Here is a 12996-nt window from a genome sequence, read left to right as displayed (position 1 = left end):
GACCTGGGTGTCTCCAGGGCAGCAGAAGATTCAGTGAGTGCAAGTTACAAATGTAAAAAATTTAAAGCTGTCAGCAAAAAACCACCTTACACAGTCCCATGAAGAAAACATACAGAGCATTATGTACTCCAAGTACCACAAGATGAAAAAAAACAGTAACTATAATCAGAGTTAAATATCAACTTATATCTACACATCAGCAGCCATGAAAGTCTCCACTTTTTGCATCATGACTCCATGCAGCTGACCAGCAAAAAAAAAAAAAAAAAAAAGAGGAGGATGATGAAACTGCCCCAGAAACACACAGAGACCAGGACAGACTCCTTGACACAGAAATCCTGCTCCTCACAGTGACACCATCACTGGAATCTTTACCCCTCAACTCAAAGCCATCTGAAAAGCCAATCAGCTTCTCAATGTCCATGCCTGGGGAACCAAAGTGTCTTAAACCTTAAGTACAGGAACCAGGCAAGAACACATCTCTTTTATGACTCCCAAACACCTTCCCAAAGCACAGCCAGAATCAGCCCAACCACCTCTGGATTCAGATTTACCTTTGATCACTTTTACCCACAATTACGTGCAACCACTGGCTCTGATCTCCCAGTCTGTTGCTCCCAGAGGGGTTTGACTCTGCAGGCACCTGAGGTGAAAAGGAGTGGAACCAAACAGCCACAGCGACCTGATCTGAAATACCAACCCAGTGCTGGCACCCACACCTCAAACACAGAACTGCTGAATGGTGTGGGTGGAAGGGACCATAAAGCTCCCCCATTTTCAAACAAGGCTGCCCCAAGCCTCATCCAGCCCGGCCTTGAACACTTCCAGGTATGGGGCACCCATGGGTTCTCTGGGCAACCTGGGCCAGTGTCTCACCATCCTCACAAGAAGTAAATTCTACCTGATATTTAATCTAAATCTCTCCTCTTTCAGCTTGAAACCGTTCCCCCTCCCCTTATCACTCCACGCCCTTGTGAGAAGTCCCTCACCAGCTTTCCCGGAGCCCCTTCAGGTACCGGAAATCGGTGACAGAGCGGTGCCACGCACCTTGAGGAGCCCCAGGGATGGAAAGGGCAGGGGAAAGGTTCCCGGAGTCCTGTCGGGCAAGGGGCACAGCGCACCCGTCAGGCCCAGACCAGCCCAATGCTGGGGAGCACCAGGGTTCCCCCCCACCCCGGCACTGCCAGGGGACGCAAAGCCACCGCGGGCGACGAGTTCAACCCGAGCCCTGCTCGGACCTCCCAGGGCTTCAGTGGTCCCGAGTGTGCCCCAGCGCCTCCCCCGCCGTTTACCACCCCCTCCCCGCTCCCGGCCCGGCCTCCTCACCCCAACCGCCGCTTCTCCTCTTTGCTCATCGCTCCGGCTCCCGGGGCAGCCGCCAGCACGGAGGAGGCGGAGAGCAGGCCAAGAGCCAGGATCTTCCACGGCCTCCTCCAGCGAGGTCCCCGCTCGCCGCCGCCAGCGCCGCCGCCCCCCTGGCAGCCCGCAGCTCCGCTCATGGCCGCGGCCGCCTGCCCGCTGCTGCTAGGCCCAGGCCCGGCCCCGGCCCATCCCGCCCCTCTCGGCGCGGCGGCCACGGCTCCCGGAGCAGGCGGAAGGGCCCGGCCCCCTCTGCTCTCCTCTGGCGTAGCCAAGGAAACCGGCTCGCGACGCCGCTTCCGGGTTCCGCCCCGCGCGCGCCCGTGCGGCCGGGCCAATAGGGACGCGGCTGAGAGGCGGAAGAGGGCGCGTGGCCCCACGTGACGAGGCGGGCAAGAGCGGCGACGTGGACAACAGGAGGGGCGAGGAGGGCGGCGCGCAAGCGCGGTACGACGGGACTACAACTCCCGGCATGCACCGCGGCCACGGCCGGGGCTCCGCTACGCGGGGCAGCGAAGGGAACGCTGGGAGCTGTAGTTCCCGCTCCCTGAGGAGAGGGGCGGCGGTCTGGGAGAATGGCTCCCACCGGCGTCCCAGCGGCCAAACCAAGCGAAAAGTTATCCCTGGGCGGGTGAAAGGGCGAGGGGAGTGTTCCCCGGCAGCCGCCCGAAGTGCGTTTTTATTACAGAAAAGTAAATAATAGATTAGATGTCAGCGCAGTGACACGGAGAGTTTCCCAGAGGTGGAAGAAAAGAGCCTTTTTTATTTTCATGGCAAGCGTTTTTACAAAGCTAAAAGCAAAATACGCAGTGTTTTATATTTTGTCCTTTAAAACTGGCAGCCCCGTGAAGTGAAACGTTCCCATGCCCCCACCAAGGCAGAAGGGAAAGATCATTATTCTCAGATTAAAAGAGAAATAATTCATTCCAGGTAAACAGGAAATTTAAAAACAAAAAACAAAAAAGCTTCAAAAATCATGGAATAGGTGGATTATAATTATTTTTGACCAGTGGTCCAAGGTAACCTTGCAGGTTGCTGAGTTCTTGCCATCACCTGGACCCAAATCTTAAAGACAAGAAAACTACTACACTCCCTCCATTTACAAACCATTTACAAAAATATCCACAAAGGCAAAAAGTCGACCCCCTGGCCAAGAGAAACTTTAAATTGCAGCACAGGATGGTGTCCAGGCTCAGCCTCCCCTGTCCTTCCCCACGCCACTTGTGAAAAACAAACACACTGAGCATCTGCATTCTCATATTACAGGAAAATATCACCCAGATCTAAGATTCAATTTCTCAAAAATTGCCATGATGGGATTGATTATAAGGACTTTCTGTGCAGATACATCTAATTCGTAAGTAATGATCTGTAAAAAAGGAAAAGTAGGTGACTGAAATAACTAATAATTACTTATTAGTAGGCTGAGAGTGGTTTGTGTTTACAAATTAGCATTTTGGCATTAAATACGAGGAGGAAATGAGTCAAAAGTACCTTTGCAAGGAAAATCTCTCTGACTTACAGTTTCTATACTGTAGTATGGCCTCTGGAACAAACAGGAGTTGTATTTATGTTACAACAGTGACTTTGCAGTTGGTCCCATTACTCCACATTCCTTCCTTATGGAGTAATATTTGCCTGCTCCTCTGGTGACAATTTTCTAGTAGTATTACAGCATATTTTGATAGCATTCAATATCAGCCTTTCCACACTTTGTTGATGTGTCAATGCCACCAAGTATCACACTCTTGGGACTTTGTTATTTTTTCCCATGTCTTTATGGGTGTAAATCCTGCAGTTTTTACTGTATTTATCATTAATCTTTGCTGTCCTGTGCTGGACAATATTTATTCAGAATATTCAAAGACCAGGCAAAATTTTTAAGGTGCCTTAAACTGATTTACCATTAATCTTTGCTGTCCTGTGCTGGACAATATTTATTCAGAATATTCAAACACCAGGCAAAATTTTTAAGGTGCCTTAAACTGATTTATCATTAATCTTTGCTGTCCTGTGCTGTACAATATTTATTCAGAATATTCAAACACCAGGCAAAATTTTTAAGGTGCCTTAAGCTGGTCTCTAAAGTGAGAGCTTGATCTCCAAAGACCAATTTATTAAAATACTGTTTTTCATCTCTGTGCTCAATCTTTGAATTGTGCATGCAAATAATGCATATGAGCAACTCTGTGCATGGATCAGGGTTTGACAGCTGGTAACACCCCAGCTATTAAAAGCAATTTTAGTAACTGCTTTTGAAATGCAATTCTGCCTTCCAAAATCTAAGAACCTTGGATCCTTTTTGCTTCAGTTAACACCTGTACTAGAAATTATAGGCAATTATTATAGTCTAAGTCTATAATCTAAACAGAAAGATGCTGCCTCAATGGTTATAGTTATAATAAAAGTGCTCATTTTCCCCTTCCATAATAAAATAAAATAAAATAAAATAAAATAAAATAAAATAAAATAGCCATATAGTGCTCTGGAAGGCTGAATAACCCAGAAGTGCAGAGCAGGGCTGAGAAACCTGCTCCCCTGTTTTCTCTGCTTTCAATACATCAATAAGAGAAAAAGAAAAAAAAAAAACCAGAATAATTGCTTGCCCTTAATATCTGTCAAATCTTGAAAAGAACTAAGATCAGTTGGCAGAGTTTGCATAGACTGTGGCTATTTGGGTTCTGTTTGGCTACAAAAAGTTTCCTTTATTTCCCATATCCTGCATGCAAACACTAGAAGCATCCTTGAGCAGCAGTGGATGTACCAACTACCTGAAAACCTTAGCAGTACTTATCAAATCCATGCATTCAAAAACCATGAGCTACTCCCCTGCTAAAACTCCTAAAAGCAGCCAAATTGTTAAAATAACTCCATAGTTGGGGGTGAATTGCTTTTGAAGCATTCAGTGGCCACGTTTTCAGAGTTTTTCTGTGAAAGATAGCAATTTTAAAGTGTCAGATGAGGCTCCCCAAGAGTTTTAACCCCCAAGAGTTAACCCCCCTGGTTTTTAACAGTGAGGACTTCACCCAAAAATAAACCTCTCACCCCTCATCACTTCAGCACAGAATGAATCCATGAGAAAACTCTAAGAGCTGACAATAACCACAACTAAGCCCATTTTCCTCTAGCCCTGACTCAGATGAGTATTCACCATTACACAGGGATTTCTGGAGTGAGTAAATCCTGCAGGGCTGGGCTGAAAACTCTTTCTTACCCTTCAGAGTGCTGCAGTGCATAACTCCCTTCTCTGTTTCCTACTGGGAAAGCATCTTTTACTTCTGTGCTTGTTATTTCTCTGTGTGAAGATGATTCATTTTCTGGCTTCCCTTCACCCTCCCTAAGCTCTGCATCTCCTGAGATCCCCACAGCACTTACCTCACCCTGCTCTGGCACCACAGAACCTGGCACTTCTAGCAGTCCTTTTCCTGGGTTTTCTCTATCCAGAATGGGCCCTTGTCTTGTGTCTGCACTTTCAGCAGGATCAGGAGAAAAGCTCTCAATCCCTGCCTCCAGGCTGCCATGGCTGTGCCCTGCTCCTCCTTCCTGCCCATCTAATCTGTTGCCTTCAGACATGTTCTCAGTGTGTCCTTCTGCCTGCAGTCTATCACTTTTGCAGCTTAATGTGCCTGTGTACCAAACATTTGGCTTCATTTCCACCTCTGCCCTTGCCTCCTGAGGCACATCTGAGCCTTCCACCAGCCCTTCTGCTTGTACCATATTGAAAGCCCCTTTGGACACATTCACTAAATTACTATCATCTGTCCCCAAACTGGATGAAGGTGCTTGGTCCTCCATGAATTTAGCACGTTCTGCTGCATCTTCACTCATGATCATCTGGCTCACTCCAATTTCTGCTCCAGCCATTTTGCTCAGCTCTTTCTTCCCTTTATTCAGCTCCTGCAACTTTAATCTCTCACTTTCACCAATCTCCTTTATGTTCTCAGCTGGAGCAGCTGCTGGTATCTCAGCCATTACCACAAGCAAATTCTGTCTCTCATTCACATCCTCAGGGGATTTACAACTCTTTTCTTCTGACTTCCCTTCTTTTTTTGAATTATCCCCAAACCCTCCTTCCCTTGTGTTTTCATCCTGGGAAATAACCCCTGTCTCAGTATTTGCCCCTTGGTCATTGCTTTCTTTTTTAGTGTCCTCTTCAAATCCTATTCTTCCTGCATTTTCCCTTTGGGATATTTTTTTTGTAACTTCTGTTTCTACCTTGATTTTCTCTTCAGCATTCCCTAAAATCTCTGCTTCTGCTACATTGCCATGTGGGAAAGTCACTTTTTTCTCATCAACTTCTTCCTGTGGTTTGCTTTCTTTTTCAGTGCCACCAACAAACACTTCATCCACTGCTGTTTGGCTCTCAGAAGGCTTTGTGTACCTTTCCTCTGCTTCATGTACCTTAAGTTCTTTTTTGGGTCTGGCCCCAAAATCTTTCACTGCAGTTTCAGTCCCAAGAGCTTCTTTTCCCTCCACAGCTTCTTGCTGTGTCTTAAGCTCTTTCTCAGTGTTCACCATACACTTTGTTTCACTGTGCAAAGTGGTTTTTTCCTCTGCAACTTCTTGGTGTGTGAGTGTAGCTGGAAGAGCCTCTCTTTTTTCACTGACATCTCTAAGGACCACACCTTCACTTTGGCTTTGCTGATCATTCAGAGAAGTGGCTGCCTCTTTACCTGATGATTTTCTATCATCAGCATCCTTCTCCCAAGAAACTTTTCCTGTCACAATGAGTGTTTCATCACTTGGAATCTCAGTGTTAGAGGCCTTGGCTGGGGAGGTGGAAGGCTTCTTTGATGGGGTGGTTTGTGCTGATCCTGAAGGGCTTTTCAGGTCTGTTAAGCTGGACACACTCTCACAGGGCAAATTCAAGTTATCTTCAAACAGGTTGTGCTTCTTCATAATGGCAGCTTCTTTTATCACTAAATAAAACAGAGAGATCAAACTGCTTTGAAAAGACTGACAGAGTTTTCTTGAAGAAGGCACAGTGACTTCTCAAATTTCTAATGTCATAAATTTTGATGTTACAAACAACAGTAATTTTCATTTTGAACTTGTTTTTAGTTTATGTTTCTTTTCTGGGGTGGGGGTTTTATCCATTTTGAATAATGGAACTTCAGTAATAGAAAACTACCAGAGGACTCACAACACACAAAGGTAATGTTTCAATGCACAAGTGTTTACACTGAATTTATGACTAAAAGTGTATTCATTATTATATTATACACTTAATTATTAATTATATACTGATATTCTTATTATTTTTAATTATTATACTGATATTCTTGAACACAAGTGCCAAAGAGGGTTTGTTAAGACTTACTGTGCAATACATATACTTTTGTCTTATTTAGACAGATCCAGATAGACACAAGTATTTCATAGATCTATATGTCAGAAAAAACAGGGTTTTTTTCTGACACAAAAGGTGAGACATTTGCAGGGAGTACTGCACTGGCAGATGTCCTGGAAATTGCACCCAGCAGTACATTTCACTTGGGGAAATTAATTTTTTGCTGCCATTAGATACCACCAAGTCATCACAAACAAGATAATTTCACTCCTTGGACAGAGAATCAAGACAAAATGAAGTTGACAAAATTGTATCTTGCTAGAAAAAAGCTTTCATTTCAAGTTTCCCAGGTTTAGTAAAGTTGCCCCAGAATTCATAGTTTAGGGTTTGCCTCACATCTTCAGTGAGCTGCAGGAAAACCCTGTACCACTGTAACCACCAGGTTTCAGGAAAGTGCGACTTGGGTCTGACTCAAGCTGGGACTCTGGGAAGTTCTGAAGCAAAAGCTCCTTGGCCAGCAGCTCAAATGTTATTACTGTCACCTCAAGAATGTTCTCACCTTTCAGGGTTTCCTCCAGCAGTGTTTGATATAAAATCTCCTCATACACATTCTCTACTTGGATCACACTTGTGTAATCAGCAAAAATGAACTGCTCATATTTCTGCAGCTCCTGTGCAGGCACAAAGAAAGGAACAGATACAGAAAAATCAGAGATTCTGAGAGCCCTGCTTCAACACAGCACCTTGGAGATGCCATCCAGCAGGTCTTGCAATGCTCCTTGCTGACTCTTGAAGTGAAATATTTGAACTATGACTTAATGAACTATATATGTTCACCCTTTATTATGAACTTACCAAAGTAGTCTTGCACTACAATTACATTTAAAAGCACCAGAGATCATTGCCATCTGTAATAAACCATTCTGGAGGAAGTAGCTGTGGAGGAAATGCCTCACTCACTGTTTGTCCAAGTAAGCAAATCCACAGCAGGCATGGGACATACATTGGTTTTGTTTTTCTAATAGGTGTGTAATGTTTTGATTTACAGTCAATACTAGGCAATAACTGAGTCATTATCACTAAGCAGCTGCTTGGGGGTCTATAAAAAAGTAAAATAAGTAATTTCTGCCCACTTCTAGAAGTGGTGCCTACAAACATCTGGTGGTTTTCAAGTAACAGTTAAGATGTGACTGGGCATGACTATGCCACACGTTTGCTTCTAGAGCTGTCTGCTCATTCCTGCAGAGGCACAAATGTGAAAGGCTTGTGGGCAACTGAGCAGAGAGGGAAGTTTGCCTGATCACTGCTTCCTTCATCCTGTGTGACTGAAACACCACGTGGGACTCCACCCTCTCTACATCTATTCAAGGTGATGAAATGCCTGCACTGTGCAACAACACCTGGTCTTGAAAGCACTGTTGAGACTCTACAAAGGTTTATTATTTGGGGGTTAGTAAAGAAAGAAGAGTGATTTAAAGAAGAGAGTGATTGTAAATATATTTTTGAAAGTTTTAATAATCCTTACTCAAAGACTTGCAAACGTAACTTGGCCAAACACTTGGTTTTGAAACTGCATAAAGCTGGAGATCAGCAAGAGCAACACACTGAGCTTACAGCCTCCAGGAAGTGAGGAAGGTCAAGGGAGTACAAGGGAGTACAAGAGAATACAAGGGAGTACAAGGGTGTACAAGGGAGTACAAGGGAGTACAAGGGAGTACAAGGGAGTACAAGGGTGTACAAGGGAGTACAAGGGAGTACAAGGGAGTACAAGGGAATACAAGGGAATACAAGGGAGTACAAGGGAATACAAGGGAATACAAGGGAGTACAAGGGAGTACAAGGGAGTACAAGGGAGTACAAGGGAGTACAAGGGAGTACAAGAGAATACAAGGGAGTACAAGGGAGTACAAGGGAGTACAAGGGAGTACAAGGGAATACAAGGGAGTACAAGGGAGTACAAGGGAGTACAAGGGAGTACAAGGGAGTACAAGGGAATACAAGGGAGTACAAGGGAGTACAAGGGAGTACAAGGGAATACAAGGGAGTACAAGAGAATACAAGGGAGTACAAGGGAGTACAAGGGAGTACAAGGGAATACAAGGGAGTACAAGGGAGTACAAGGGAGTACAAGGGAGTACAAGGGAATACAAGGGAGTACAAGGGAGTACAAGGGAGTACAAGGGAATACAAGGGAGTACAAGGGAGTACAAGGGAGTACAAGGGAATACAAGGGAATACAAGGGAGTACAAGGGAGTACAAGGGAATACAAGGGAGTACAAGGGAGTACAAGGGAGTACAAAGGAATACAAGGGAGTACAAGGGAGTACAAGGGAGTACAAAGGAATACAAGGGAATACAAGGGAGTACAAGGGAGTACAAGGGAATACAAGGGAGTACAAGGGAGTACAAAGGAATACAAGGGAGTACAAGGGAATACAAGGGAGTACAAGGGAGTACAAGGGAGTACAAAGGAATACAAGGGAGTACAAGGGAGTACAAGGGAGTACAAGGGAATACAAGGGAGTACAAGGGAGTACAAGGGAGGGAATACAAGGACAGAGGTGCTGGAGGAGCTGAGGGCAGTCACCTTTCAGCACGTACACTGAAAATACAAGAGGATATGCATGGGCTTCAAGGGGACAGGGTATTCATTTTGAGCCCAGGTGAGCAGCATTCCAGCTGGCCTCTGAGGTAGCCACCCTGACAACATCCCCACGAAACTCTGGTAGCCACATTTGCAGAGTATTAAGCTACTTGTGTGATTAAGGGCAACAGAGAATGTCACTGTGTTTTTTTCCTGATTGCTGACACATTACTCCCTTGTGCAATTGCTGAGAGCATGTGCTGCTTCTGCTGCCCAAGCAGGCATTTGGCTTTGTAGGAGGTGGCCATCAGAGGCTGTGCCTTGGGAGTGCTGCTGAAGAGGAAAGAGCCCTCTCCCCTGGACTGCAGGGCTGCTGAACACAAGGACAAGCTCATAAACTGCAATCCTAGCTGTCAAGAGGAGCCCAGTTTGAGGGGACTTCAGATTTATGCAGAAGAAATTAAAAGGGAATATGCAGTGGTCTGAAACTGTCCTTGAGAAAAATAAAAAAAAAGCTATAGATATAGATTCCCTGTTTTCTGAAATATTCCCTGTGCTCCATATCAACCTGATCCACAAAGTGGCAAATCTCAGTGTCATCTGGCAGAGCCCACATCCAATCTGTGTGATTCCCTGAGAGTAAACAGCTTTACAGAATTGAGGATTTTACTGTCAAAATGTAATCCTTTCCTGCCTTTTTTTTTTTTTTTTTAATTACAGAAACCTACTGGTTTGCACGTTGAAGCCAGTGCCTTCTGCATTGTGGGCAAAGTAATCTGTACCAGTGCTTCTTGAAATATCTTCTTCCTGATGGTGCTGCTGTCATAATCATATTGCTGTCAAAAGAGACAAAGAGATAAACAAGGCCAAACATGTCTGGGGTTATTACTCACAGGAGAAACTGGTTCTTGTTATCCTGACACTGGAGATGGGCCAATCCCAAAGGATACCATTTCATGGAAGCACCCAGGGGTTTGAATTCCCATGCAGGTTATTCCAGCTTTTACAGAAGTACTTTAAAATCTGGCTTGCTGGGATCTCAGGTTTTTCTTTGCCTATGAACAGTCCCAATTGCTCTCTCCAGGTATTTCAGCACTGCCACTTCCGAGAGTAATGAGTTCTTGTGGCAGGTTAATTATAAAGCTAATAAAAAATAATTTACCCAGATCCACAACATCATCTCCAGCTGATGTAATTGCAGTTAAAAGGACTGCACAAGTCAATACTTTTACAAGGGGCTGGCCAGAGCTCAGTTTTACCCCCAAATTGAGCAGGTTTGCTGAATGCCACCAAATCAGTATTTCCAGCTGGATGCCAAGAGCTACCTTATTTCAAATACTGAGATAAATTCATACAAACTACAACCTCTGTTTCCAAAAAGACAAAAGCCAAGGTCTTCCTTTGCAAATGTTGCTACTTTACCTTCAATACTCTCAGCTTGACTTTTTCAATGGTTGTTGCAACTTTCGCCGGGTCTGCCTGTTGACTTGAAGAGAACAACTGCTCAAAAGTATAAACTGCATTTTCCATCAGCTAAAAACAATAATTAAAAAATCTTTTAAAGACCAGTAAAACAAAATTCCTACATAGGTAATGATAAATTACATGATAAATTTGCCTGTTAACAAACTGTATTTTTGAGAAGGTGAAATGGAGAAAGAATAACAGGCCTAAAATCAGTAAATATTACAAGTATTTCAGTGATTATGGAAGGGGAACAAAAAGCCTTATTTAGTTCAGATTGCAACTCTCAGTTTTGGAATGGGAAACCAAAATGGAGATTATCTAAGGACAGAGAGCAAGAAAATGGAACTACCTCTTGAGTTTAAAAGCAGGTCAACACTAGAAAGTCCACTAATATAACTGAACAATGAGTTATATCAACAGGCTTATTCAGGGTAGGTTCAGTTATATTATCCAAAATTATTCTGCTGTCTATCAATTCTCCAAAGGCTCACTAAGATGCCTAGAAATGTTGCAATGAATAAAGAAAATTAGGCCTTGGTATCATTATTTTGCTACCATAGCTCTCCTGTATAGATTTAATTTCATGTCACCATCCAAACAGATGGTCACAAAGACAAAAAGTAAAATAGTACATGAAGGACATAAACTCATTACCCTATTATCAATGGGAGTAGAAAGACTCCATTCTTTTTACTTTCCCATTCTTTCTGCTTCCCCATTGACTCCTACTAGATTGTAATGATCTTAATTATTAAGGTTGTAGACAATTTTTTTAAAAGCAAGCAATACCTTTCCTTATAATACAAATAATTATCAGCAAACATGGCACAGAGTGCAGTATTTTCTCAGAGAATTATGGCAGGCTGGCATTTGTCATATTTGCAGATTACCCTGAGACTTATTAAAGATGTTACATCCCCTACTCTGAAAAAGTATTTCAGAAGAAGAGTTCTGCAAATGTAAACATAGCTACTTAATGAGGTTTTGCCTTTCTTAGATAAGTGTTTCCATTAAAATTCTACTTTACTTTTACTGGAGAAGCAAAGGGACATCCACAGGGAACCTGGCTCATCCTTTGCATCCCATGGGACCATCCCAGTTGCTATACATAGACTGCAGTACAACATAGAGAACTTCTTTTATAAATAATAAATTTATTTTGTAAATAAAACAAAAGAGGACTTCTTTTGTTTCTAAAGGAATATGTACACACTTCTGGGCAAGACATACTTTTAATTCTTTAATTAAAAACATACACTTAACATACTTTTAATTCCTCCTTGGCTAGTCCTGTCTTCATGAATGAAGACATTCAGTGACAAATGTTGAAGGTCAATTTTTATAATTGCCTTTGCAGCTACTGCAGGGCTGGACTATCCTGCCCACACTTACAAATGGAAATGGTGGAGGTGGTTTACTCAATCTGTGTGTGTGCCACAGGCTGTACAGTGATAGCTCAGGAACTGCAAGGTGTTGTAAACGAGGCAGGATCAGTGCAGAATTAAGTCAGAGGCTAATTAAAAGATGAATTACTCACTGCTGAAGTTTTGTTTGAAACAAATTCTAAGTTGGCATCGTTTTGGTGAGGTCACTAAAGCTGTTTCATTTATGCCAATTGAGCACCATGCTCCCAAATTTCCTAAAATTGGCCACTAGAGGATGCCAAGCTCCCAAGTCAAGGAATCCTGCTCCAACCTCCACCCAAGTTAAGCCAAATGTTTCTTGTACAATAAGATTATGCAAGCATAGACAAATCTGACCTTACTCATTAATAACAAAAAAAAATTGGCATAGGTTAAAGCAAAACTAATTCTTAATTTATGAGAAAAATAGCAGCCTTTTAAAGAGAGAGAAGCCATAACAGCACTTTTAGAACAACTTGTGTTTTAATTTAACTTATGAATTAACTTGTGAATTTTGATTCAAGCTTTCAGACAATGCACCACTTGGCTTGTATGAGATCTATTTTCTGTCTGCTGCATTGTCTCGACTCATGGTCTTCACTTGCTGAAAGACTTTTTATTTGTCAGGCTTTTGGAAAGACCCAGCCATGAAATCAGAATTTTATTTCTGATTATTTCTTTGGCTGCTGATCATGGCTGCACTTAGAAGAGCTGCTTGTAGGAAAAGCCTGACCCAGCACTGTGCTAAAGATGTGCTTTCCATCTTCCTAACTCCCACTCCACAGAGCTGGACCCACTCCATTTCACAAGATTTACAATTACATGATTTAATTTTCTAGGTATGGATTAAAATCACGGAATTCAACGTAAATCTACAAGGCCAAGTCTGCCC

General features: G+C 43.2%; 2 protein-coding genes across 2 annotated transcripts in view; both read right to left on the bottom strand.

Moving 5' to 3' along the window:
* Positions 1-1665, bottom strand: part of EDEM3 (ER degradation enhancing alpha-mannosidase like protein 3) — a 28988-nt gene extending 27323 nt beyond the window's left edge. Inside the window, exon 1 of the mRNA XM_071751337.1 lies at positions 1327-1665. Within this exon, the coding sequence (XP_071607438.1) occupies positions 1327-1499 (173 nt within the window). The 5' untranslated portion in view covers positions 1500-1665. The remainder of the gene's footprint in view (positions 1-1326) is intronic.
* A 437-nt stretch (positions 1666-2102) lies between these two features.
* Positions 2103-12996, bottom strand: part of NIBAN1 (niban apoptosis regulator 1) — a 49492-nt gene continuing 38598 nt past the window's right edge. Inside the window, exons 11-14 of the mRNA XM_071751318.1 lie at positions 10657-10767; positions 9963-10070; positions 7209-7320; positions 2103-6278 (exon numbers count right to left, since the gene is read on the bottom strand). Coding sequence (XP_071607419.1) covers positions 4570-6278; positions 7209-7320; positions 9963-10070; positions 10657-10767 — 2040 coding nt within the window. The 3' untranslated portion in view covers positions 2103-4569. The remainder of the gene's footprint in view (positions 6279-7208; positions 7321-9962; positions 10071-10656; positions 10768-12996) is intronic.

Source organism: Heliangelus exortis, chromosome 8 (genome assembly GCF_036169615.1).
Source record: "Heliangelus exortis chromosome 8, bHelExo1.hap1, whole genome shotgun sequence".
NCBI lineage: Eukaryota > Metazoa > Chordata > Aves > Apodiformes > Trochilidae > Heliangelus > Heliangelus exortis.
The sequence above is the reverse complement of the archived record's forward strand: the minus strand, read 5'-3'. Positions and strand labels throughout refer to the sequence as shown.